Source organism: Alexandromys fortis, unplaced genomic scaffold, assembly GCF_014885135.2.
Source record: "Alexandromys fortis isolate MF-2015 unplaced genomic scaffold, M_Fortis_MF-2015_v1.1 scaffold_215, whole genome shotgun sequence".
NCBI classification, from domain to species: Eukaryota; Metazoa; Chordata; class Mammalia; order Rodentia; family Cricetidae; genus Alexandromys; species Alexandromys fortis.
The window spans coordinates 1,419,746-1,445,355 of NW_026068086.1; the positions used below are offsets into that span (position 1 = coordinate 1,419,746).

Below are 25,610 nucleotides of genomic sequence, written 5' to 3' on the forward strand. Positions count from 1 at the left end.
GAACATGAAGTAGGATCAGAACCCCTCGCCGTTGACCTTGGCTTCTCATCAGTCCACATTGTTCGCCATGATCAGAGAGTCCGGTTTTATCCCATGCTTTTTCAGTCACAGTCCAGCTGGCCTTGGTGAGCTCCCAATAGATCAGCCCCACTGTCTCAGTGGGTGGGTGCACCCCCCGTGGTCCTGACATCTCCGCTTTTATCCTGACTGGTGGGACTTAACTCCAAAGCCTCAGGATCCACTGGGTACTACATTCAGGATTCCTTATTGGGAGTCACTTGAAGTTTTCACAATAACCAAGTGGTTCTTCCTCCTCACCCTGTCTGAGGGACTCCTTCACACTTCTGTAGTTTAAATGTTATGGAAGTAAGCAGCTCATTTAAATATTCAGATCTTAAATATTCAAATTTATTCAATTATTCAAAAATTAAAAACCACAATTTTCTATTTGTTTTTGTTTTTGTTTGTTTGTTTTCGAGACAGGGTTTCTCTGTAGCTTTGGAACCTGTCCTAGAACTAGCTCTGTAGACCAGGCTGGCCTCAAACTTAAAAGAGATCTACCCACCTCTGCCTCATGAGTGCTGGGATTAAAGGCAGGCACCACCACCACCCATCCCAATTTTCAACTTTTGATGTCTAATGAATTAGCAGTGGGTCAGTCATCAATTAGCAGTGGGTCAAGCTTTGCTATATGTATCAGTCTTGGGAAATAGAAAGTTACTTTAATAATTAAATTTAAGTTCTTATATAAAACAAAATCCATCTAATTACAAGGTCACCGTGCAATACTGTAATGTTTAAATCCAGCTCAAGATCATTTTTCAAGTTTGAATTATACGGCATGTTGTGAACTGTATTCTCCGAACTATATCATAGCACAGTAAAACTTTTGCTCCTAACTTTCCTTAATACCCAGTGAGCCCCATCTCCCTTTACCGTTCCGAATAGCTAGGATGCTTCCACTCTGTTCTCAACTCTTCTTCCATGAGAGCGTTTTAGATTTCACATAGGGATGTGATTATATGGTTCATGTTTTTCCATCTCTGGGCTGTTCCACATCCTGTAATGGTCCTCAGTTCCATGAGTTATTGCAAACAGTGGGATCTCACCTTCTGTATGTTCATGTCTGTGTGTTAATATACACACGTGTGTTCAGGTGCACATGTGCATGTGTGCATGTGAAGACTAGGTGGGGGTAACAACACGTGTCTTCATCCATCACTCCTACCTTCATTTATTTTATTTTGGGGCATGGGTCTCTCACTGAATCTGGAGCTTGCTGAGTTGGCAATACTGATTGGCTAATCATGTTCCTGTCTCTGTCTCCTCAACACTCTGGGGCTCAAATTCATACTTGTGTGGCAAACACTTTTCCAACTGAGCCGTTGTGATGGCCCCCAAATTTTCATTCTTTTTAAGGCAGAATAATACCTCACATGTATGTCTTCATGTGAATTCTAGAATTTTATTTTTCTGGGTCTGTGAAGAATGTCTGTGGTGTTTTTGATTAGCATTACATTAAATCTATAAATTATTTTGGGTAGTATGGTTATATAACTATATTGATTATTACTAACCATGAAGCTAGATTATCTTTCCAAGTTTTTATGTATTCTCTTCTGCCTCTTTCATCTATGTTCTATAATTTCTGTGGTAGAGATCTTTCAACTCTGGTTAAATATATTCTTTTTTGTTGTTGTTGAAACTATTGCAAATGGGATTACTTTCTTGATTTCTATTTCAAATAATTAGCATATTGGCATATGCCTCACATAACTTTTTATAGCTTATTTACTTGGAGAAAATTTGTACAATCTCTCAAAGGAAGCACTGGCTGAATTCTTATGACTACTTTGGTGGCCCAGCATAAGGCTTATCGCTCTAGGAGAGTACTTTGTAAAATAATCTTTGTGGTTGATTTAGGCACATAGCATTGAGACTCCCATCCTTGGTGCATTGAACATTATGTTTGTATAATAATGCTGTAGTTTGAGGTGTAGTTTTTCCTAATGGTGTTTGTTTTGTGTACAGGTCGCGTCAGGACAATCATGCCCATGAGAACTCTAAACTGTTCAGGTAACGTCTTCATTTTTAAAAGACCCTTTTTAAACTGTCTTCCAAGTTGGCTTTGCTTTTCAGGTTATGAAAGTTTTAGGACTGTTTTTGTTAAGTTTGATACAGTGTCACCAAAGTTCTTTGATAATCTTTATATCTTCTATCAATCTTTGATCTAGCTCTGCTGATTGCTGTTTTCAAGCTATAAACGTACCTATGTATTGTATTAACATATAAAATCCCAAGTAGTTATGTTTTGTTATACATGTATTACATAACATTGATTATATTTATTATTTTCTTTTATATTTTATATTAATACAGATATATGAGTATAATTTATTTCAAGCTATATGGAATTATGAAATATACTTCTGCATGCAAGCCACAAAAACTTGGCTAGATATAGCTTTCAAGTTTTTAATTAAGGCTTTAAAAATCATATATTGTAAATAATATTTACATTACACTGACCCTCAGATGCTTTGGGATGTATATGCAGGTGAAACCCAGATTCTCATACTCATGCTGAGAAGCATGTCGCTTTGCCACTGAATTCAGGCTCCCTATACAATTCCTAAACAAAATTAAGGAGTATTTATAAAACTTGTCTGCATATTAGGCATGGAAGAAATTTATGCTTATGACATAATTCTGGGTTTGAAATTAATATCTTTGAATTAGGTAACTAATGCAATAGCTGTAAATAATTTATCGGAATGAAAAACATTTTAGTTTATCCAATTTCAGACTGATGGTTTAGCATGGGTATTGCTGTCTTATTTGGAGACTCTAATGACTTGTTTTCTTGTCCTCCAGGTCATTGTACTTTGCTGAAGCTGGCTGTAGATCTTTGCTGTAGCTGATGGGCAGAATTTCTCCTAGACTATTCAGCACCCTAATTTCATCCTAGTTTTTTAAAAAAATCAAATGCCATAAGGAACCTTTGCAGCTTTGCACTTTGCTTTTGAAGATGGACATTTGTAGGATGGAGAGAACTGTATTATAGCTTGGTTCAAGGACATTTCCATCCAATGCCCACCGATTGCAGTGTGAGGGTGGAAGGTTCCAGAGAGAGGGAACAATCCACAAGTTTGCAGACAACCAAGACCATGGAAGCAACCCAGATTTAAAAAGCACAGCCTTGGAGACACTCCATGAGTCTGCTTGGCTTCCAGGCAAAGTAGCACTTAAGACCTTGTGTAACAAAAATGGACACTGGGGACACAGCTCTAGGACAAAAAGCTACCTCAAGGTCTGGAGAAACTGACAGTGTGTCAGGTAGATGGAGGCAGGAACAATCAGCTGTTATTAAGATGAGCACTTTCGGCAGTCAGGAAGGACAGCGGCAGCCACAAATAGATCCCGAGCAAATCGGAAATGCCGCGTCAGCACAACTGTTTGGTTCTGGGAAGCTGGCCTCGCCTGGCGAGGGCGTCCATCAAGTCACAGAGAAGCAATACCCGCCGCACCGTCCGAGCCCCTACCCATGCCAACACTCACTCTCCTTCCCTCAGCACTCATTGCCACAGGGCATCATGCACAGCAACAAGCCACACCAGAGCCTAGAAGGCCCTCCCTGGCTTTACCCTGGCCCTTTGCCATCCGTTGCCTCTGAGGACTTATTCCCTTTTCCTATCCACAGCCATGGAGGTGGTTATCCTAGAAAGAAGATCTCAAGTCTCAACCCTGCTTACAGCCAATACTCCCAGAAAAGTATCGAACAGGCAGAAGATGCTCACAGGAAGGAGCACAAACCCAAAAAGCCTGGCAAATACATTTGCCCGTACTGCAGCAGGGCGTGTGCCAAACCAAGCGTCCTGAAGAAACACATCAGGTCACACACCGGTGAGCGGCCATATCCATGCATACCTTGTGGTTTCTCTTTCAAGACCAAGAGCAATTTATACAAGCACAGGAAGTCTCATGCCCACGCGATTAAGGCCGGGTTGGTACCTTTCACAGAGTCATCTGTATCTAAGTTGGACCTGGAGGCCGGTTTCATTGATGTAGAAGCAGAGATACATTCAGATGGCGAGCAGAGTACGGACACGGATGAGGAGAGCTCTTTATTTGCCGAGGCTCCCGACAAAATGAGCCCCGGCCCTCCCATCCCATTGGATATTGCTAGCAGGGGTAACTACCATGGGTCCTTGGAAGAATCCTTGGGCGGTCCGATGAAGGTGCCAATTTTGATTATCCCCAAAAGCGGGATCCCGCTACCTAATGAGAGCTCTCAGTATCTGAGCTCTGACATGCTCCCAAATCCGTCTTTAAATGCGAAGGCGGACGACTCTCACACAGTGAAACAGAAACTTGCACTGCGACTCTCAGAGAAGAAAGGACAAGACTCTGAGCCATCCCTCAACCTTCTGAGCCCGCACAGCAAAGGAAGCACTGACTCGGGCTACTTTTCTCGCTCAGAAAGTGCAGAGCAGCAGATAAGCCCGCCCAACACCAATGCAAAGTCTTATGAAGAAATCATCTTCGGAAAATACTGTCGACTTAGTCCAAGGAATACGCTCAGTGTTACTCCCACTGGTCAGGAGCGCACCACCATGGGGCGGAGAGGCATCATGGAACCATTACCTCATGTGAACACCAGGCTGGAGGTCAAGATGTTTGAAGATCCCGTCTCCCAGCTGATCCCCAGCAAAGGAGAAATGGACCCTACTCAAGCAAGCATGCTGAAGCCCACAAAATTCAACAGTGAGTGCAGGCAACCGCAGGCCATCCCGTCATCCATCAGGAATGAAGGAAAACTCTACCCAGGAAACTTCCCCGGCAGCAATCCGATTCTCTTAGAGGCGCCCGTGGACTCTTCACCCCTCATTAGAAGCAACTCCATGCCAACTTCCTCAGCAACTAATTTAACTATCCCTCCTTCTTTGAGAGGAAGTCACTCGTTTGATGAGCGGATGACAGGGTCAGATGATGTCTTCTATCCTGGCACGGTTGGCATACCTCCCCAGCGCATGCTCAGAAGACAAGCAGCCTTCGAGCTGCCGTCAGTACAGGAGGGGCACATGGAGTCCGAGCACTCTGCCCGGATGTCCAAGAGCCTTGCCAGCTTATCTGTGAAGGACAAGAAATTAGTTCCCGGAGACAGGGTTGGCTATGACTATGATGTCTGCCGTAAACCATATAAGAAGTGGGAAGACCCTGAAACACCAAAACCAAGCTACCGGGACATTTCCTGCTTGAGTTCTTTGAAGCATGGAGGAGACTACTTCATGGACCCCTCCGTGCCTTCGCAGGGAGTGACAACCATGTTTGGGACTCCTTGCGAGAACAGAAAACGCAGGAAAGAGAAGAGTGTAGGGGATGAGGAGGATGCGCCCATGATCTGTGGTGGCATGGGAAGCGCCCCTGTGAGCATGATATCGTCAGAGTATGACCCCAAGATGCAGGAAGGAGGAAGGGGTGGCTTTGCCATGCCTGCCCACGAGAACCTTCCTCATGGTCACTCTGAGCGTTTTGACCCAGCTCGTCCCCAGCTGCCATCTGGAAGTTCATCTCTTGGGTCTGAGGATGTGCCCTCAGCCGCTGATGCTGACAAGATGTCAGACCTGGCCAGGAAGCCTCCTGGAAATGTGATTTCAGTGATTCAGCACACAAACTCGCTGAGCCGGCCCAATTCCTTTGAAAGATCTGAGTCAGCAGAAATGGTGGCCGGTTCGCAGGACAAGACCCCCTCACCTTCTGAGACATGTGACAGTGAGATTTTAGAAGCCCCTGTAAGCCCGGAGTGGGCTCCTCCAGGGGATGGTGCGGAAAGTGGAAGCAAGCCAACCCCTTCCCAGCAGGTGCCGCAGCCATCCTACCATACACAGCCGAGGCTTGTTCGCCAGCACAACATTCAGGTTCCCGAAATCAGAGTCACAGAGGAACCCGACAAGCCCGAGAAGGAGAAGGAAGCTCCCGCCAAGGAGCCAGAGAAACCTGTGGAGGAATTCCAGTGGCCTCAGAGAAGTGAGACCCTTTCCCAACTCCCTGCTGAGAAGTTGCCTCCCAAAAAGAAACGCTTGCGGCTTGCAGACATGGAGCATTCCTCAGGGGAGTCCAGTTTCGAGTCCACAGGCACCGGCCTCTCTCGAAGTCCCAGCCAAGAAAGCAACTTATCCCACAGTTCCAGCTTCTCTATGTCCTTCGAGAGAGAAGAAACGGTTAAGCTCACGGCACCCCCTAAGCAGGATGAGAGTGGCAAACATTCTGAGTTTTTGACTGTTCCCGCGGGTTCATACTCGTTGTCTGTCCCAGGTCATCACCACCAGAAAGAAATGCGGCGTTGCTCCTCCGAGCAAATGCCTTGTCCTCATCCGACAGAAGTCCCAGAGATACGGAGTAAATCATTTGATTACGGGAATCTGTCCCATGCTCCGGTGGCGGGAGCATCTCCGTCAACATTATCCCCGTCCCGGGAGAGGAAGAAATGCTTTCTGGTGCGACAGGCTTCCTTCAGCGGCTCCCCAGAAATTGTCCAAGGTGAAGCCGGTGTTGACCCCAGCGTCAAGCAGGAGCAGATGGAGCAACTGCACGCTGGCCTCAGGGCTGCATGGTCCTCTGTGCTTCCGCCTCTCCCCGGGGATGACACAGGGAAGCAGGTGGTCGGCCCTTGTGGCCAGCTGAGCTCAGGGCCACCACTCCACCTTGCCCCACAGCAGATCATGCACATGGACAGTCAAGAATCTCTGAGAAATCCCTTGATGCCACCAGCACCCTACATGGCGAGCAAGCACTTACCCGAGCAGCCACATCTGTTTCCACACCAAGACACGGTCCCGTTTTCCCCTATCCAGAACGCCTTGTTCCAGTTTCAGTACCCGACTGTCTGTATGGTTCATTTGCCAGCTCAGCAGCCTCCCTGGTGGCAGGCCCATTTCCCCCATCCCTTTGCTGCTCACCCTCAGAACAGCTACACCAAGCCTTCGTTCCAAGCTGACATTCATTCTAGCTACCCCTTAGAGCACGTAGCAGAACACACTGGAAAAAAATCCGCTGACTACGCACATGCAAAAGAGCAGACTTACCCGTGTTATTCCGCAACACCAGGGCTACACTCCAAGAACCTCCCTCTGAAGTTTCCGTCAGACCCGAACAGTAAATCCACTGAAACGCCCACTGAGCGGCTTCTTCGAGATGATTTTGCCTCTGAAAATGCCGGGCCTTTGCAGTCTCTCCCAGGAACGGTGGTTCCTGTTCGCATCCAGACCCATGTCCCATCCTACGGCAGCGTCATGTACACAAGCATTTCTCAGATACTCGGACAGAATAGCCCCGCAATTGTCATATGCAAGGTTGATGAGAATATGACCCAAAGAACACTGGTAACCAACGCAGCCATGCAAGGGATAGGACTGAACATAGCCCAAGTGCTTGGGCAGCACACAGGCTTGGAGAAATACCCTCTTTGGAAAGTACCTCAGACCTTACCTCTGGGCTTAGAATCCTCCATCCCCCTGTGTTTACCGTCCACCTCGGACAGCGCAGCCTCTCTCGGAGGCAGCAAGCGGATGCTGTCTCCAGCCAGCAGTTTGGAGCTCTTCATGGAAACAAAGCAGCAGAAACGCGTGAAAGAGGAGAAGATGTACGGGCAGATTGTGGAAGAGCTCAGTGCAGTGGAGCTGACCAACTCAGACATCAAGAAGGGCCTCTCCCGCCCCCAGAAACCCCAACTAGTGAGGCAAGGGTGTGCTTCGGAGCCCAAGGATGGCTCCCAGTCAAGGTCATCTTCCTTCTCCTCCCTGTCGCCTTCCTCTTCTCAAGACCACCCGTCTGCCAGTGGGCCTTTCCCTCCCAACAGGGAGATACTTCCGGGTTCCAGGGCACCTCCACGGCGGAAGTTCAGCGGGCCTTCGGAGAGCAGAGAGTCTTCGGATGAGTTGGACATCGATGAGACAGCATCAGACATGAGCCTGAGCCCTCAAAGTTCTTCGCTGCACGCAGGAGGCAGTCAGCAGGAAGAGGAAGGGAAGGCCCGCAAGCTGCCTGTCGGCATGCTGGTTCACATGGCCTCTGGCCCTGGAGGAAACGTGGCAAATTCCACTCTTCTTTTCACAGATGTGACAGATTTCCAGCAGATCCTTCAGTTCCCTAGTCTGCGGACAACAACTACTGTGAGTTGGTGCTTCTTAAATTATACAAAACCCAATTTTGTGCAACAGGCCACCTTCAAATCCTCAGTTTATGCTTCATGGTGCATTAGTTCCTGTAACCCAAACCCATCAGGATTGAACACCAAGACCACACTGGCCCTTCTGAGATCCAAACAAAAAATCACTGCAGAAATTTATACTCTGGCTGCTATGCACAGGCCCGGAACTGGCAAGCTCACATCCTCCAGTGCCTGGAAGCAATTTGCACAGGTAAGTACAGACCCAGAGTCAGAAAACACAGTGTGCTGTGGGTCTAATACTAGGCAGCTTGTACCATGAAGGGTGGAAGATCTAAAGCTTCACACAAACTAGGGAATACTAAGTGATCTGGTCTTACCTAGGGATGGAGAAGCCATAGCCTGCACTTAGCTCTGTGGGCTCCCAGGAAAGCCTCAGGGGATGGGCATGCCTGCTTCAGCCCAGATACGGAAAATTCTCCCACTGGGACTAAGGTTCATTGGTCACTTTTCCTCTGTCCTCTGAGTGATAGCACAGACATGAAAAATTCAGGGGCTTATAAAATGGGGAACTAATTTAAAATGGATACTGAGAAAAAAATTGAGGAAAAAGTGTGAAGGGTGTTAGCGCTCAGATTAGCAAATGCCATCATCCGTGATCCAGTGGTGTGTTCGGCTAAAGTTTATACTCTCCATATCTTTTTCAAAAATGGCTTCCCCAGTTATTGTTATTGGCTGGTTTGCTCCCAAACAGTTAGTACTTACACGTAAAAAATTTAAATATAAATAACCTTAGAATAAACCAAATTAATAATGAGGAAAATAGAGATTTAAAAAATATGTTTCTCATGCATATCCGTGATTATTTTGCCTTCAGTGAATTTTGAAACCACTTCTTAATGTGGATTGTTTGGCTTGCTATTTCAAAAATGTAGAATGTGTCTTTGAAGTCTCTCTCAACACTGGGCAGAGGAAGTGTGAACCAGCCAGTGCCCCTGCGTTTAAACAAACATTGAATTCACCATCTGGAAACCTGTCTTCCCTCTGATTTTACCTCCAGTGTCCTTTTGTTTTCTGCATTCAGCCCACAGCCTCTCATGATGGAATTGAAACTCACTTCTGAGGTGACAGGGCTGCACGGGCCAAGTGTATCCTGGAGAAAGCATGTGAAATGATTCTCTTTTGACCCTGCAGATGAAACCGGATGCACCCTTCTTGTTTGGCAGCAAACTGGAAAGGAAATTAGTGGGAAACGTCTTAAAGGAAAGAGGGAAAGGAGAGATGCACGGAGATAAAGATCTTGGATCCAAACAAACCGAGCCAATCCGAATTAAGATCTTCGAAGGGGGGTAAGGAAAACCCAAATGTCAAATGTTTCCTGTTGGTGTGGAAGGTCCTGAGTGTTTGCCTGTGGTAAATAGTGGGCACGCTTGCAGAAACTCAAAGGGAGTTTCCGTTCGCAGTCAAATGTATAAACCCTGGCTGGTGACAGATTGCAACTGCATCCATCTTCTAGGTCTTGTCAGTAAGCATGGCTCCGCTGTGCGTGTGTCTCACATCTCAAATTTTATATGAAATCTATGTTGGCAGCCTTTTGTGGCACTTAAGTTCCTTCATTATTTAATATTTTAAGGGCATTTGGATTACTACGTGGGCATATTTGTATTCTGTGTTGATGTTAGTGAAATCATGCCTACTTCTGGATATTCCTAAGAAATCATTTCTTTGAACTGCAGACTTTCACGGGATACTGAGAGCTTCACATCCCACCCCATGTCCTTTTTTTTTTCCGTCTTGATTCAAGTCAAGCTATCACATTGCATTTAGTTTCCCATGTTCCCTGTCTCTATTGGTAGATAACAACCTCTTTTCAAACATTTTGAACCACTGAAACTCAAGTAGTAAGGCCCAGTGGTTTTCTTATGTGTATATTAAGAGAAAGTAATGACAGGTAATAGCTAGTTTTATGGTTCAATAGAAATATATTATTTGATGTAATCCACGGAAGAAGTTTAGATTTATGATTTTAGATAAAAAAAAACATTTAATTACATTTTGGGGTTCATGCCATTAGTCTTATCTCATGAACCTATCAATAAATTACATAGTTTCATGAACATACTTTCATTCCAATAGTATTTGAAGGATAAAATAATGTTAGTTTTTACTACAGAAATTTTCTCGTAGTTTGACCAATTTGGAGTTATTTATTATAGTTGAGTTGCCCTTGGCTTTTTTGCCCCATTTACTCACTGAGTCTTTTTTACCGCAGTTGCACATATGCAATGAACTTGGCCTCAGTAAATTTTGACATCCCTCATTTCATTATGCGAATGAGAAGAACGTGGAATTTTATCTTTCCTGAGAGACAGCGTGGTCTCTGTGAATCAGTCACCGTACTTTTGTGCAGCAGCCTTCTTCAGAGAATTGCATATGTACCACTAGCTTGCAGAAGCCAGCAGGATTACTGTGTGCTTTGAAGAGTTTATCTCCACTAAAGGAGAACATAAGTCAAAGCATGTTTGAGAATCTCTCATTGCTGTGTTTTGATGATTCAGAAAGCTTGTACATGCATTTTATTTATTTTTCCTTGTCCAATCCTTTTTAAATCCCTGAACCACCCATTTCTGGTACCCAGGCTTTCATTCCAAACAGTGTGTTCCCACCTCTTGTACTGTTGATTACAAAGTGGTAACAGCAACACAGAAGAATTATTGCCAGATTATCCAGGTTACCTAATAGATATGGTTAAAAGGACTTCTTTAAATTACTCTTTTCCAAAATCCATTATGTATCAGGTTGATTTGTGGGTCTGCAGAAATATTATAGAGTAAAGAGGCTATCTGGATACATTCTGCTCATATATAGATTTATGTAGAATTTTACTTTGTTCCATTTTGGAAGTGAGTTAATCATAAGAAACTGAAAACAAGCTCTTGTTAGAGGATAAGATGTGTTTGTAACCAGCCGTGATGACAGGCTATAGATAAACCTGGAGTACTCTTCCCTGAAGAATATTGGCTTTCTGTAAAATCACTGTGTCCCCTTAAGCAGTTTCACTGCCTTAGCAACAGAGAATAAAATTGAACGGAGAAGGATATTTCTGTATCTTGAGGATTTACTCTGATTTATTATAAAATTCAAAACAGGTTTGAAGAACAAGCCAAAGTTAAGTGTTTTATAAAAAGAGAAAGGGCTTGCAAAATTGTTGACCTTCGTTTTCCCCCAAGGTTAGTACTGACCAAAATGTCAAGCATGCTAAGATGAAGTATTATCCATAGAAGAGTTGGCCTCCCAGTAGGTCGATGGATATTTTTCTTTTTGAAAAGCTTTCTGAAAATTTGAATTGGTCTTTGTACCTGTTGGGGGTATTAGCTAGAGCAAGATGGGAATATTCACCAGCCTTTTAGAATGGAAAATCAGCTATGGATCTAAATACCACTAAGGAAATACACAGGTGAACAAGGAATTTTGCATGTTAGCCTACTGTTGGAAGCTACCCAAAGCACCCTCAGAAATGCTTTCTTCCCAAAATGATATGAGATTTAAAATTCTAGCCTTGCTGCCATGTAAGAGATCATACTACTCATTGATTGTGTGGTACAAACCTGCTGTGTATTGACTGCTGTTGTTCTCTAAGCAAAATGAGAGTGCAGAACATTGGGTGGGTTGCTTCTCTTCTATCTGAGTCTTCATCTACTCGGTTTCACGGAAGTGGATGACCTCAGATAACCCCTTCAAACCTCTCTGTGAAATACTTCAAGAAACAAACACTAATTTTATTCCAGAGTCTCTCGTTTTCATTATGCAACTGTGCCTTCAAGAAACCAGTCAGCATTCAGACTCCACGTTAGTACAGATTCGTGATCCTAGGTAGGACAGGTCAAACCTGTAGACAGCAGTTGGTGAAGTGAGCTCAGCCTGTGTAAAGTTGAAATTTCTGAGGTGCTTATGTGCCAGGATTGCAAAAGTCGAGTGGATGCTGGCAAGGAAGAATTCTATTCTCGCTTGTGCTTATTTTAGCAAGAGTAGAGGAGTGAGTGCTTGCACACGTATATTGTAGATGATGTCATGTTAACAGATTATGCATGAAGGATGATCATTCTAATATGTTGCTATGCTTTTAGCAAGGTTCCCTGATTGGAGGCTATACTAATGCAGATACAGGTTGAGATCTGTATCTCTGTAGGCTTATGTAAACCTATTGGAACATCTGTGTACTACATCTGTAAATATGTAATTCCAGCTGGAGTGACATTTTGTTTACAGTGATAAATCTGTTATATAATCGTTTCAAGTATTTGCTGCATAAACTTCCCAGGGTTCATAGAAGTCAAGAAGGAAAAGACCCTCATAATAATTGAAGTCAGGCAATGATTAGCTTTTGGCTTGATGTATCACATGCTAAGAGTGTTTAAAATCACACGGGATTGCCTCTTCTTCAAATAGGTACAAATCAAACGAAGATTATGTGTATGTCAGAGGACGTGGACGTGGAAAGTACATTTGTGAAGAGTGTGGGATCCGCTGTAAGAAGCCAAGCATGCTCAAAAAACACATACGCACTCATACTGATGTCCGGCCTTATGTATGCAAGTTATGTAATTTCGCTTTCAAGACGAAAGGTAAAAGCCTGATTTTTGCAGCCATTTTTGTTCGTTTTTGTATTTTATTTTATTTTATTTTATTTTATTTGCTGGGGGTGGGGGATACATTTCGGGATAACTTCTAGCTACTTAGGATTCCGAATACTATTTTCTAACTCACTTTCACCAACAATAAAGAGTATTTTGTTTGTGAAAAATATGACCCCCTGAGATCTATTTCCTCCTTTCTGCCCAGGATCAAAGGATGTATGTGAGACTGGAAGGCTCCTTTGATGACTAATTAAGAGCTACAGACACAGGGCCAGGCAGGTTGTCTCTGAAGGAAGTGGCTTAGAAGTGCCTGGATAGCCATTACTTCATGTGGGAAATTTATGTGGGCTAGATAATATTTGCACCAATATTGAAATTCTGCAGGGAGACAGTACATGAGAGGCAGTGGCTAAGCAGGGAAAGCAACTGGGAAGAAAATATGTGCCATCGTCAGTTTCAAGAGTATAAATAATGTAAAGCCCCACCGACTCCCTGGTGGGCCCCCTCCATCCATAGCTGCATTAATTATGTATAGAGATTTGATAGCTTCTGCTGTGTATTCATCGGCATGGAGACAAGGCTGACTCCTAGACCTCAACGGTTGGTCTCGGACCTGCCCTGAAATAACATTCTATCATTTTCAAATACCCGTTTCAGTGGGCTGATTTATGCAGAGATGTTTCGCTCTTGGTTGCTGCTCTTACATTTCTATTATTCTTTGATATGATGAAAATCTTCACGCCGAGCTGTCAGGTCTATCTAAGGTAGCTTGTAGACAGCCCCTCATTAACCCCTCTTCATGTTCAGAGTCTTAACTTTAAATTTTAAATCACGTAACCTCCTCTGATGTCAATGGTTAAAAGCAGATATGAATTACGATAATCTGGTAGGGAGATGTATACCTATTTCAGTTGTAGCCACAATCTTAAAGTGTGTTTTCTTGATGGAAGTGTAAATGTTTTGTGTCTTCAATTATCTGATGTTTATTAGGAGAGTATTTATGTGTCCATATTGCCTCACCTGAAGTCCAAGAAGAGAGAGGAAGCATATTCACTTGTATTTCAAAAGAAATAAGCATGCTGTTCTTTTAATACCCCCTTCCCTTAGCATGGTCCAGCTGACTGAGAAGTTCCTGAGAGGAAAGAAAAAAAAAAGGGTGATTTTTTTTTTTTAGGACACACTGCAAATCCACCAGTCATTACAAAGGTTATGTCTTCACTGGGCATGCTGTCAGGAGAGGTGCATGGAACTGGATGATGAAACAATCCATTTCTAGGTAGCTGATTAAATTGGCTTTAAACCATTGCCTGGACCATCAGCAGGAATTGGTGTACATTGGATCATTAATGGAATTTCCATGGCAGCTTTTGGAAGTGTATAGTTAGAGGTCTTGTGGGGGTGAGCAAAACATTCTAGGAAGCCCTGCAGGATTCATCTGCTGCGGAAGTACCTGCTTTTCAGAGTTCTGTTTTCTGAGCGCAAATGTATATGAAGACCCATCCCTCCTCCTTGCCTCTGCCAAGCTTCCAGTGCTCTCTTGTCCTCTTTGCTCTCCTATGCTACCTCAAGTGCCCGTGACTTCTGCAAATCAAAACCAAGACGGGACTGTTTCCACTTCTAACCCCTAACTTCAAACCTATTTAGATGGGTGGGGGGGATCAAGAGTCCAACTGAGTTCCTCTCTGGAATAAGAATGTGTATACTATGAAGAAGCATACTAAATACAGTTAGCCTTGTGCCTATGAGGAATTGATTCTGGGACCTCCCACAGATACTTACTCCCCCATACCAGGTCCTGTATCACTGGCACATAGTTCACATTCTCCTGTATACTTTAAATAATTTCTGGGTTTCTTTTTTTTGTAGGTTTAATAAACATAATTTTTTTATTAAAAATTTCTGCCTCCTCCCCGCCTCCCTTTTCCCTTCCCTTCCCCCCACTCCCCACACCCCTCCCTCTCCAGTCTGAAGAGCAGTCAGGGTTCCCTGTCCTGTGGAAAGTCCAAGATTCTCCCCCCTCCATCCAGGTCTAGGAAGGTGAACATCCAAACTGTCTAGGCTCCAACAAAGCTAGTACATGCAGTAGGATCAAAACCCCATGCCATTGTCCTTGGCGTCTCAGCAGCCCTCATTGTCCACCATGTTCAGAGAGTCCGGTTTTATCCCATGCTTTTTCAGTCGCAGTCCAGCTGGCCTTGGTGAGCTCTCCTTAGATCAGCCCCACCATCTCAGTCGGTGGGTGCACCCCTCGTGGTCTTGACTTCCTTGCTCATGTTCTCCCTCCTTCTGCTCCTCATTTGGACCATGAGAGCTCAGTCCAGTGCTCCAATGTGGGTCTATGTCTCTATCTCCATCCATCGCCAGATGAAGGTTCACTCTGATGGGTCCCCCAGAACAGGATCAGGTTCCCTTGCTGGCCAGGAACCTCGCTGACAAAAGGCCTACCTTGCTGCAGGCAGGCTATTGAAGCAAAGCAACTCCCGCCTGCCCCGTTGCCCTCAGCACCCCGTCCCTTCTGGGTTTCTAGGATACCTTATACAATGTAATTGCTGCGCAAGTGTTTAAAATCATATTGTGTATTGAATACCGAAGAAAGAAGTTTAAACGTGTTCAATACAGATAATATGCTTTTCATTTTTTTAATATCCTTGGGTGAGTCTACAGATATAGAAGTCATGGATACAGGGGACTGGCTGTACATGATCTTGTCATAATTAGCATCTACACCCATATGCATACCATCCACACAAAAACTGTAGCAGAAACTGTTGTTGTTGTTGTTTACCCTTTGTACTTTTTGGCTTGTTGTGTTCTCTGGGGGCGCACCATCCAGCTCCCAAATAAATCACAAGCAGATTGTTATTATTATTTATGAGTGCCCAGCCTTGGCTTGTTTCTTGCCAGCTTTTCTTAACTTAAATTATCCCATCTACCTTTTCCCTCTGGGCTTTTATCTTTCTTACTTTTATTCTCAATCCATGGCTGGGTGGCTGACCCCTGATGTCCTCCTCTCCTTCTTCTATCTTGCTCCTTCTCTTCCTTTCTCCTTCTGATTGTACTATCTGACTGCCAGTCCCCCACCTATACTTGGTACTGCCTTGCTATTGGACATTAAGTACTTTATTTGACCATCAGGTGTTTTAGACAGGCAAAGAATCACAGCTTCACAGTTAAACAAATGCAGCATCAACAAAAGCAACACATCTTTACATCATTAAACAAATGTCCCACAGCAAGAACAAAAGTAACACACCTTAAAATAATATTCCCCAACAAGAAACAGACAAGTTTTATGAATTTGCAGAAATTTAATAAGTTTAAGTAACTTATATCTTTAAGAATGATTATAGCCCCCAAATTTTTGAGCCTCTTAAAAACTGCAGATAACATGTTTTGATACGAGCAATAAAGGTGTAGAAATATATTTGTTGGAGGTATTAAACTAATACTTAGGATCCTTAGATATGTAAGCAACAAAGTAATAATAATGTGAGAGTAATTTTTATAAAAAAATACTTGTGATTTATTGATTTATTTAATAGAAGCATAGCTCTTGTAGAGAACAAATGCTTCCATCAGGTTGAGTTTCCAGCTAGGCTGCTAGGAGCCTGCATTTGAAAACCAGATGCATCCTGGTACATGGCTACTCTGTTGTCAAGATGATAGCAGAAAATGGCGTGCTAATTTCATCAGAATGAAAGAACAGGCTCTGCACATCTCAGCTGACCCCTGAATCTCTTTTCGATATGTTTTATGGTGTAGAAAGTTGTATGTACACAAGGTAGTTCATCACACATATTTGGCTTCAATCGCCACAGTTTGAGAGCCCGTTAATTCTCTTGTTTTCTTGTTTGTTTCCCAGGAAACCTAACGAAACACATGAAATCTAAAGCACACATGAAGAAATGCCTGGAGCTGGGAGTCTCAATGACATCAGTCGAGGACACAGAAACTGAAGAAGCAGGTGTGTGACTTACTGAGTTGATTAGCCTCTTTGGTGGGCTTTATAGCCCAGTGACTGCCTGTCACTTTCTTAAATACTCTGCAGGAAATGAAATGGCACACTGAATTGCCTGGAAACTACTAATGAGAAATAAAGACATTTCAAGTGTCACTGTTTTAGAGGTGGGGAGACCTTACTAGGAACACAGTTGTATCTAAAAATGTGAAGGGCTGTGTATGTGTGTGTGTGTGCGTGTGTGTGAGGAGGATGCGGTTATGATTTATATGTTATGGAGCTTTTGGAGGAAGTTGAAAGCATTTTAATGTGTTAGTATTCCTATTTAGAGGAGACTCAGTAGAAAAAATATCCATGGTTACCCTCAGTCAGTAGAGAATCTGAAGGTCAGCAAACCTCCTGAGGCAACCCTCTTAAATCAAACTGGCACCTGAAGCAGCAGAGATGGCCAATGCCTTTGTTATCAGCAATATTAACCACGCCCATTTGTTTAGAGTTTCCCAGTGCAACATCCCTGAAGTCTAAAGCATGAGATCCTGTTCTGGACTTCTCAGGGATGAAAGTAAATAGTCAGGGGCAAGTAAGTGTCCAGGGGTAGCTCAGAGGTGTGAATGTTTCAGAGGACCAAGGGGCCAACGGAAGGTTTGGGAAAGAGTGCTGGGGCAGACGCGAGCTCCTAGCCTCGAACTTGGGATTTTAACCACTGTTATTGGACTGTTTCAGAAAATATGGAAGATTTGCACAAAACATCTGAGAAGCATAGTATGTCCAGCATTTCAACTGATCACCAGTTCTCAGATGCTGAGGAATCTGATGGTGAAGACGGAGATGACAACGATGACGATGATGAAGATGATGATGACTTTGATGACCAGGGAGATCTGACTCCCAAAACAAGGTCAAGAAGCACCAGTCCTCAGCCTCCTAGGTTCTCCTCTTTGCCGGTCAATGTTGGCGCTGTACCCCATGGAGTTCCTCCAGATAACTCTCTGGGACATCCTTCTTTGATCAGCTATTTGGTTACTCTGCCAAGTATTCAGGTTACGCAGCTCATGACACCCAGTGACTCTTGCGAAGATACCCAGATGACAGAGTATCAGAGACTGTTCCAGAGCAAAAGTACGGACTCTGAACCAGACAAAGACAGGTTAGACATCCCGAGTTGCATGGATGAAGAGGCCATGTTGTCGTCGGAGCCGAGCTCCTCCCCAAGGGACTTCTCACCTTCGAGCCACCATTCTTCACCAGGATATGATTCTTCACCCTGTCGCGATAATTCGCCAAAGAGGTATCTGATACCCAAAGGAGACTTGTCACCGAGAAGACATTTATCACCTAGAAGAGATTTGTCACCCATGAGACATCTGTCACCAAGAAAGGAAGCGGCATTGAGGAGAGAGATGTCTCAAGGGGATGCTTCACCAAGAAGGCATTTGTCCCCAAGGAGGCCATTGTCTCCTGGAAAAGACATGGCAGCAAGAAGAGACCTCTCTCCCAGAAGAGAGAAAAGATATATGACGGCCATCAGAGCACCATCTCCCAGAAGGGCTTTATATCATAACCCGCCATTATCCATGGGACAGTATCTGCAAACAGAGCCAATTGTATTGGGGCCTCCTGTAAGTATGACCTGAGCTCTCTTTCCACCAAAGCTGCAGAACATTGGTATTTACCGTCGCATAATTGTAAGGCGTTTATTATAACGTGGTTGTCTCTTGAGGGAAGGAGGGAACCTATTAATACAAATAGCAGGAAGATATTTTTATTACTCACTGCATTGGTGACGTGGCTGTGGCATTATTCCAGGTATAATATTGCATCAGATCAGGAGGGAACTTCCAGCTGGGAACAGGTGAAGCCTTTGGAATGTTTTCTAAGCTTAATTAATTTGAGGCATGAGCCCTGGGGATGGCATGCCTGCATACTCAAACGTGAGGACACTCCTGTGTCAGTGATAGGCACTCTTCAGCAGGTGAGGACTCTGATCCAGTCCTCGTCCTTGACTTCCAAAATGCTTTGGTAAAAATATATTCATGACATTTCCCGACATGAGTGCTCATGGGAAAACGGTCAGGGCCGAGAAAAGGGCAGTGCGACACTCTGGTAGCTCAGGAGTCAAAGGCACCGAGGCTTCTGTGTTTGTTGCTGTTCTCACCTGGTAGAGATGCTAAGTGAAAGTGCAGGCCTAGAGAATGAGCAGTCAGAGAACATCGAGAATATTCTGAGGCTTCTGCCTTTCACCTTTACTATAAACCAAGGTGGCAGCAGTGGCGGTCATAGACCATCCTGAAACCAGGGTTTTAGTAACAAGCCATTGAGAGAAGCCCAGGAGATCTTGGTGTCTCTTTTCATCTGGAGAGGGCTGTCAAAAGACAGGCAGCACAGAGGCCTGCTTCTGGGTTTGTTTGCTTTAAGAATCTTTTTAGTTTCCGGATCTTTGTTTCTGTCTGTATTCTCTTTGCTCTGGATTCTGTCTGATATAGCATGGTCTTTCTCAGTCATAGAAGCCACTGCCAACTCCTAACTCTCTCTATCCCTGCCCTTGCGGCCTGTTCCCTCCTTCTTATCACCTACTGCTGTCTTGAATCGTAAGCTCACACTGTTGTTCTCGAACTTCAGGAAAGCTCCCAGCTTTCCTCCCTGCATCCTCATCACCCTTTTTCATAAATCAGGTACAAAGTTTTACCGATCGATGTTGCAATCCTGCAGAGACATGCTCAGCAGTATGGACATGACTGATTTCAACCTAATACACTAGCAAGTTAAGAAAAGACACCATATCTTTGCACATCTATGTATCTTGTATAGCATAAGTTACTGCATCATGGATGTGAAGCTGGAAGTCCCTTTGGGGTAGCATCAAATGCTTCCTCTGATGGAGACATGGCGATGCTGGCAGAGTGTACTAAACCAGTCCTGCCCCATCATCTTTGAAGCTTTTGATTCAGCATTTGGCCAAATGGCCCATAACTCGCCTGTATGAGGTGGTGGAACTCTTTCAGGCAATCACATCGGGAAAACAGAGACATTGATTTAACATGCTGTTAAACTCAAGCAAAGGAATTAAGGAATTAATTAACTAATTAATTAAAGAAATTAAGCAATAAAAGAATTCATCTAATTTTGACCCTCTAAATTGAGACTACAGAGTAGTTGGAAGAAAATTAGTTTCATCAGTTACTGAGTTTGTACTAGTTTTTGTGCAGGGTCTTGTTTATTTTCTTTTGTTGTTTCTTTTTAAAATGGCTGGGTATCTCCCAGAGCTCACAGACTCCATCACTGACACAGCCTTTGGCCTGCTACCCAGTTCAGTTCTGTTGATGTGCACTCGTCCCTTTTGGATGAGCAGGGAAACTTGTCATCTTTCTGTGAGGTGTGAGCAAGGTGCTCCTGGTCAGAGCAAAATAGACCTGGCTGTGTGTGCTCTGACAGGTATTTCTCCTGACTGCTTTCTCAGGTGAAGGCATCTAATAATGTATGAAAACATCAGAGTGGAATATGACTAACCATAGTCCCTTCTCTAGAATTCTGCTGTCATTGTGCCAACATTGATGCAGGCCCCACAGTACAGGGACTGGTATGAAAAGACTCTGATGCCCACTCTGATACAAGAAATAATTGATTTAGTCTGAACTTAGGGCCAGATTTAGGGAAGGCAGCATGCAGCACTAAGATTCCACCCTCACATCTTCTGGTAGAGAAGAGAATTTTAAAAGCCTGTGCGTTTTATTCATCCAGTCCTATGGTCATCACTTCACTTCTGATAGTGACGGTCTGAATCTGAAATGTCTATCGAGAGCCCAGCTTTTATTGGATTTAGGACACACAGAATGTCTTCTAGTTTTAGAAGCTAATTCATCACTCTGTTATCAGCCTAGAGTCGGGGATCTCAAGTAGATCTGTGTAATGGTACATCTCTCCTAGTGTCTTCTGCTGACCCCTTCCTTGGCCAGCTGATAAGATCTGCACTCTCAGGAGGTATATGCAGTGGATGGCACAAAGAACACATGGAAACATAACAGTTAAATGGAAATATACCCAAGTCACCTTTTAGTTTCAGCCTTTAAATCTCTGATAACTATGGTTTCCAAATAATTCATTTTCTTTGGAGATTATTATCTTTCCAAATAATTCCTAATCCCACAAGCATTAGGGTTCCTCTGCCTTAACTGGTGTTTGATGAAGACTTGTTCTTTTTAAAAGCAGAGTGGAGGGTCAGGAATTCTATGTATACAGCATATAGGGGAGTCTTCTTGAGTCCTGAAATGTTCCCCCATCCTAGCTTGTGAGGTTCTGGTGATCCCAAGGCTGGTGACTAAACTATTTCATCTGTGTTATAGAAAAAAAAAACCCACATTTGTCTGCAGCTTGGATAAGATGTAGCCCAGAGCACAACCAATTCCAAGCATGGCACAGAGTAGCAGGCGTATACATCATTTATAGTTCCTGAGCCAGGCTCAAGTCTAAATAGAACTGGGTGAATCTTTAATGGTAGGAGTCAGTCCTTGAATCTGAGAGCGGAGGCATCCCTGAGATGAAGTACAACAGATTTTAAGATTGCTTTCCTGGATTACCGCTATACCTGTCAAATTTTTAATCTATCTTGAGTTCTCCTATAAGCCAACAGTGGAGTACATTATTAGGGAATCATAGCAATTGAGGATCTGATATATTTACTAGAGCACAATAATCCAGCAATCTGAATTATGTTCTGCTACAAAAACAAGGATAGCAAATTAAACCTTCATTTCAAGACTAAAACCGTGAAATCTGGCTCCGGTTTCTAAATACTTTTGCTTAATAAGAAAACATTTATGATATAAGTAATATCAACAGAGGAGTTGAGGCATAATCACCTTTGATTTCCAGCTATAAAACTGAGTATAAATGATCAACTATTAAACACATGGGATGGTTAGCAACTACTTGCTCCCTTCTCAACACAGTCATTTCTATAAGATTTGGCCTTGAACGAGGACTTGAAGAAACCTGCATTCTTTATCAGGTATCTCCTTAGTAGGTGTGCAATCCTGTAGGTCAGAGCTTTGCACAGTAAGACCTGTCCACAGCAGGCATATCTTCAACTAGATAGATGCTCACCACAAAGTGACCTTTCCTGAGGAGGGATGTGTTCCTTAGCCCAAGACATTGCACTGCACAGGACAGAAACTGGTTTGCAGTTCCTCATAACCACCCAGCCATCCTTTGTGGGAAAAAGGGTATCCTACAAGCCTGTTGCCAACTTGTCATTTCTACCTCGTCTCAGGAATATCTTTCAGCTCATTATCAAATACATAAGTAGTTGACAATGCTATCTCCTTTTAGTTTCAGTCCCATCAGTATTTGCTAGTTGTTTATTGTTTGGTTTGTTTTTTTTTTTTTCTTGTGTTGTTAGTTTTTTTTCCTGTGAATCCATTTTTTATTCATTTGCTCTTATGAAGAAAATAGCCAGTGTGCGACTTTGTGCCTTGTGGGAAATTCACTGGATACTTGAGCACTCTGCTGTTTAGAAACAAAAGCCACTGCCCACAGGCCCGCACCTTCATTAACGAACTGAACAACGACAGCTGAGAAATCCATTCAGTTTTGAGAAATTCTTCCTAGGTGCTGGGCATCCTGAGGGAGGGCAGGGAAACAGAGGGAGAGAGGGAGGAAGTTTAGCACAAGAAAGGAAAGCGGTTGGAACTGAACAAACTCTGTGCTCTGTTTTCCTGTGTAGAATCTAAGAAGAGGATTACCTCAGGTTCCTTACTTCAGTCTCCATGGAGACCAAGAAGGTGCTTATGAACATCACGGCTCCAGCCTTTTCCCTGAGGGTCCTACTGACTCTGTCTTCAGTCATCTCCCACTCCACTCTCAGCAGCAAGTACGAGCTCCTATCCCCATGGTGCCAGTTGGTGGGATCCAGATGGTTCACTCCATGCCACCTGCCCTCTCCGGTTTACATCCTCCACCCACATTGCCTCTGCCCATGGAGGGCCCTGAGGAGAAGAAAGGAGCACCAGGGGAGGCCTTCACTAAGGATCCCTACACCCTTTCCAGGCGGCATGAGAAACAAACCCCTCAAGTTTTACAGTCATCTGGTCTACCTAGTTCATCCTCCTCCCCACGGCTATTGATGAAACAGAGCACTTCAGAAGACAGCCTAAATGCCACAGAGAGGGAACAGGAAGAAAACATACAGACTTGCACAAAAGCCATCGCCTCCCTCCGGATTGCCACAGAAGAGGCAGCTCTGCTTGGGGCCGATCAGCCCACATGGGTGCAGGAGCCCCAGCAGAAACCCTTGGAAAGTGCACACGTCAGCATTAGACACTTTAGCGGGCCTGAGCCAGGTCAGCCTTGTACCTCAGCCGCCCACCCTGACTTACACGATGGTGAGAAGGACAGTTTTGGTACATCACAGACTGCAATAGCCCACTCCACATTTTACAGCAAGAGCAGTGTGGATGAGAAGAAGGCAGACTTTCACAGCAGCAAGGAATTATCTTTAAGCACAGAGGAAGGCAATGAACCTTCTGCGGAAAAGAATCAGCTACATTGATCTGAGATGCATGGACGCATTCATTTCCACATCTCTCCCCCCCCTTTTTTTGTTTGTTTTTCTAGGAATAGAGGTAACCGAGTTGATAGCATGCCTGTCCTAAGTTACAGTAGTTGGCTATTATAAATACTTTTGTTACTTTGAAGACAATTAGGTAAATTAACAAGTCATCTTGAGCCTGACCAAAACAAAATTTGAAATTAACCTATTGGGTCTGGTACTTTTAAGATTGTACAGATGTTTGTGCCTTTTCTTTACTTTGCTTATATTCTTATAAGCATTTTTTAGCAGTAATTTGTACATATTTTAGAATTTGTGTATCTGCTTTGTAATAAATGTAATTTCTTTCCTCTTTTGGACACTTGGATCTAAATGGTGTAAAGCAAAACAGCATCAATATATATGTGAGGTTGCACTAAAACATATTTTTATATGATAAAAACTGAACAGCTTTTATGTACAGCTCTGATTCTGTAATACTAATATTTATTTTGTTTCATAAATTGTACATTTTTTCTTAATGTTGTGGATTGCTTTTCTATGTGAAGCATGGATTTACTGTTGCGTAACTAGAACAGAAACGTCCATTGTAAGCAAGATATTTAAGCTAGAATATCTTATTCTGCACTTATGCATTAGTTACAAAAAAAAGATAAAGGATGTATCAGTTGGTTCTTAACTTGTAAATTCTTTTTGTCTCGTTTGCTGGATTGACAATAACTTAAGTGCTGATTGTGATTTTAAATGGATAGTACCGTAAAGCATTAAAGTAAACAATGTGCTATTGTGAGTTTTTTCAAAGCTTTATAAATCAGTTATAAATAATATTAAAAGTATTTGGTCTTATGTGAACATGTTGATCTATATATTCATCTAAAATTATGGGAAAAAACATTCCGCCCCATGTAAATATGAACAAGTGCATCACTGGTACAGTTTTGTGTAACTCAGTTGGACACTAGGTTGCCACAGACCTATGCTAGGGTGTCTTTAAAAATTCAGATGACAAAGCACATGGGACTGTGTAAAAGCTTGGTTATCGGCCGGCCCGGTGGCTTGGTAGGCAGTGCTGTGCGCTGCCCGTGGAAAAGACCTGGGCTTAAAAATCTTGGTTCTGCACAGGATAGTGACTGGAACTAAGGCTGCATGGAGGGATTGCACTTGGACTTGAGGGTTGGGTGTGGAAGCGGGGAAAGGGGATGGAGACCTGCTCCCCAGCTCTTCCCATCAGCCTGTCCATATGGTTACAGGGTTAACATCAGCATTAGGGGATGCCGCCTTGCCCTTTGTACAGGGGAAGAGTGTCACTCCTGGCTGTCTCAGGGGGAATGAAGAAGAGAAGCCTTCAAGAGAAAGCAACTCTTGGGAGGAGGAAGTTTTTTTGTATATAACCTTCAGAATGGCTTTTGATCAGTGTTGAAGGTGGGAAGAGCCTTTGCAGGTCCGGAAGAGTGGAGTAGAGAGAGGGGTACAGCAACATGTGCACACACACGCACATGTATGTGCATGCGCACACACAATCTGGGTTATCTTTGTGCTATATCGTGGATTATAATTCTGTGAAACCAAGTTTGTATATTGAATTACATTAAGGAGTGTTCTTTAAAAAGAGAAATAAATATATAATTACATGCTTGAGGTGTCTAGTTCTTGTGTGTGTCTGTTTTACATTTCATCTTTTGGTTTTGTTTCCTGGAGGATTTTGATGCTATTAACCTATACTCAGTGATTCCAGTTACTATGTTCTTTCCATGCTGAGGCGTGCCAACTGCAGATAGTCTTTAACAGGAGACAAGACAGCTGTTGGCTTCAGTGGGTCGTCGGAATTGCAGAGATGGCAGGCAGTTTCTAGAGTGTGGTCCTAGAAATGGTATCATCCAAACAAAGCTTGAGCCTGGGAAACAGGCACAGTGTCTGAGTAGACTCAGACCATTTCCCCCCATCTCACTTTCAGCACACAGACTCATATGCAAATGAAATTCCACTAGAAAAATCTTTTGCTGCTGTTTTTAAAGTCAAAAACCGTCAGACATATACCATAGCATATCTACAAATCATGGGGATTTTAAAGAAAACATTCTTTTTAGTAACAAAAGTAATAAAAATGACCATAAAAGGTCAAAAGCTCTTAGTGTTTTAGTGTTTTTATGATAAAATCTCAAGTTGGTGGGTTTATCACTTACCTGTTTTGTTTTATGAGTCAGACTGTCTTTTCTGTTTTACAAAGGTGAATTGAAGGTCAGCAGAATCAACCAGCTTAAGAAATTCCAACACATTATGACTATGTATAGAGAATTTTGTCTT

At 43.4% G+C, this 25,610-nt stretch overlaps 1 protein-coding gene across 8 annotated transcripts in view; it reads left to right on the forward strand.

The window, feature by feature from the left end:
* Positions 1-24,942, forward strand: part of Hivep2 (HIVEP zinc finger 2) — a 190,188-nt gene extending 165,246 nt beyond the window's left edge. For all 8 annotated transcript variants that reach the window (XM_050122228.1, XM_050122220.1, XM_050122224.1 and 5 more), the window contains 7 exons: positions 2,032-2,076; positions 2,875-8,420; positions 9,362-9,516; positions 12,617-12,792; positions 16,667-16,768; positions 17,486-18,381; positions 22,482-24,942. In XM_050122228.1, coding sequence (XP_049978185.1) covers positions 3,267-8,420; positions 9,362-9,516; positions 12,617-12,792; positions 16,667-16,768; positions 17,486-18,381; positions 22,482-23,306 — 7,308 coding nt within the window. In that variant the 5' untranslated portion in view covers positions 2,032-2,076; positions 2,875-3,266 and the 3' untranslated portion in view covers positions 23,307-24,942. The remainder of the gene's footprint in view (positions 1-2,031; positions 2,077-2,874; positions 8,421-9,361; positions 9,517-12,616; positions 12,793-16,666; positions 16,769-17,485; positions 18,382-22,481) is intronic.
* The last annotated feature ends 668 nt before the right edge of the window (positions 24,943-25,610 follow it).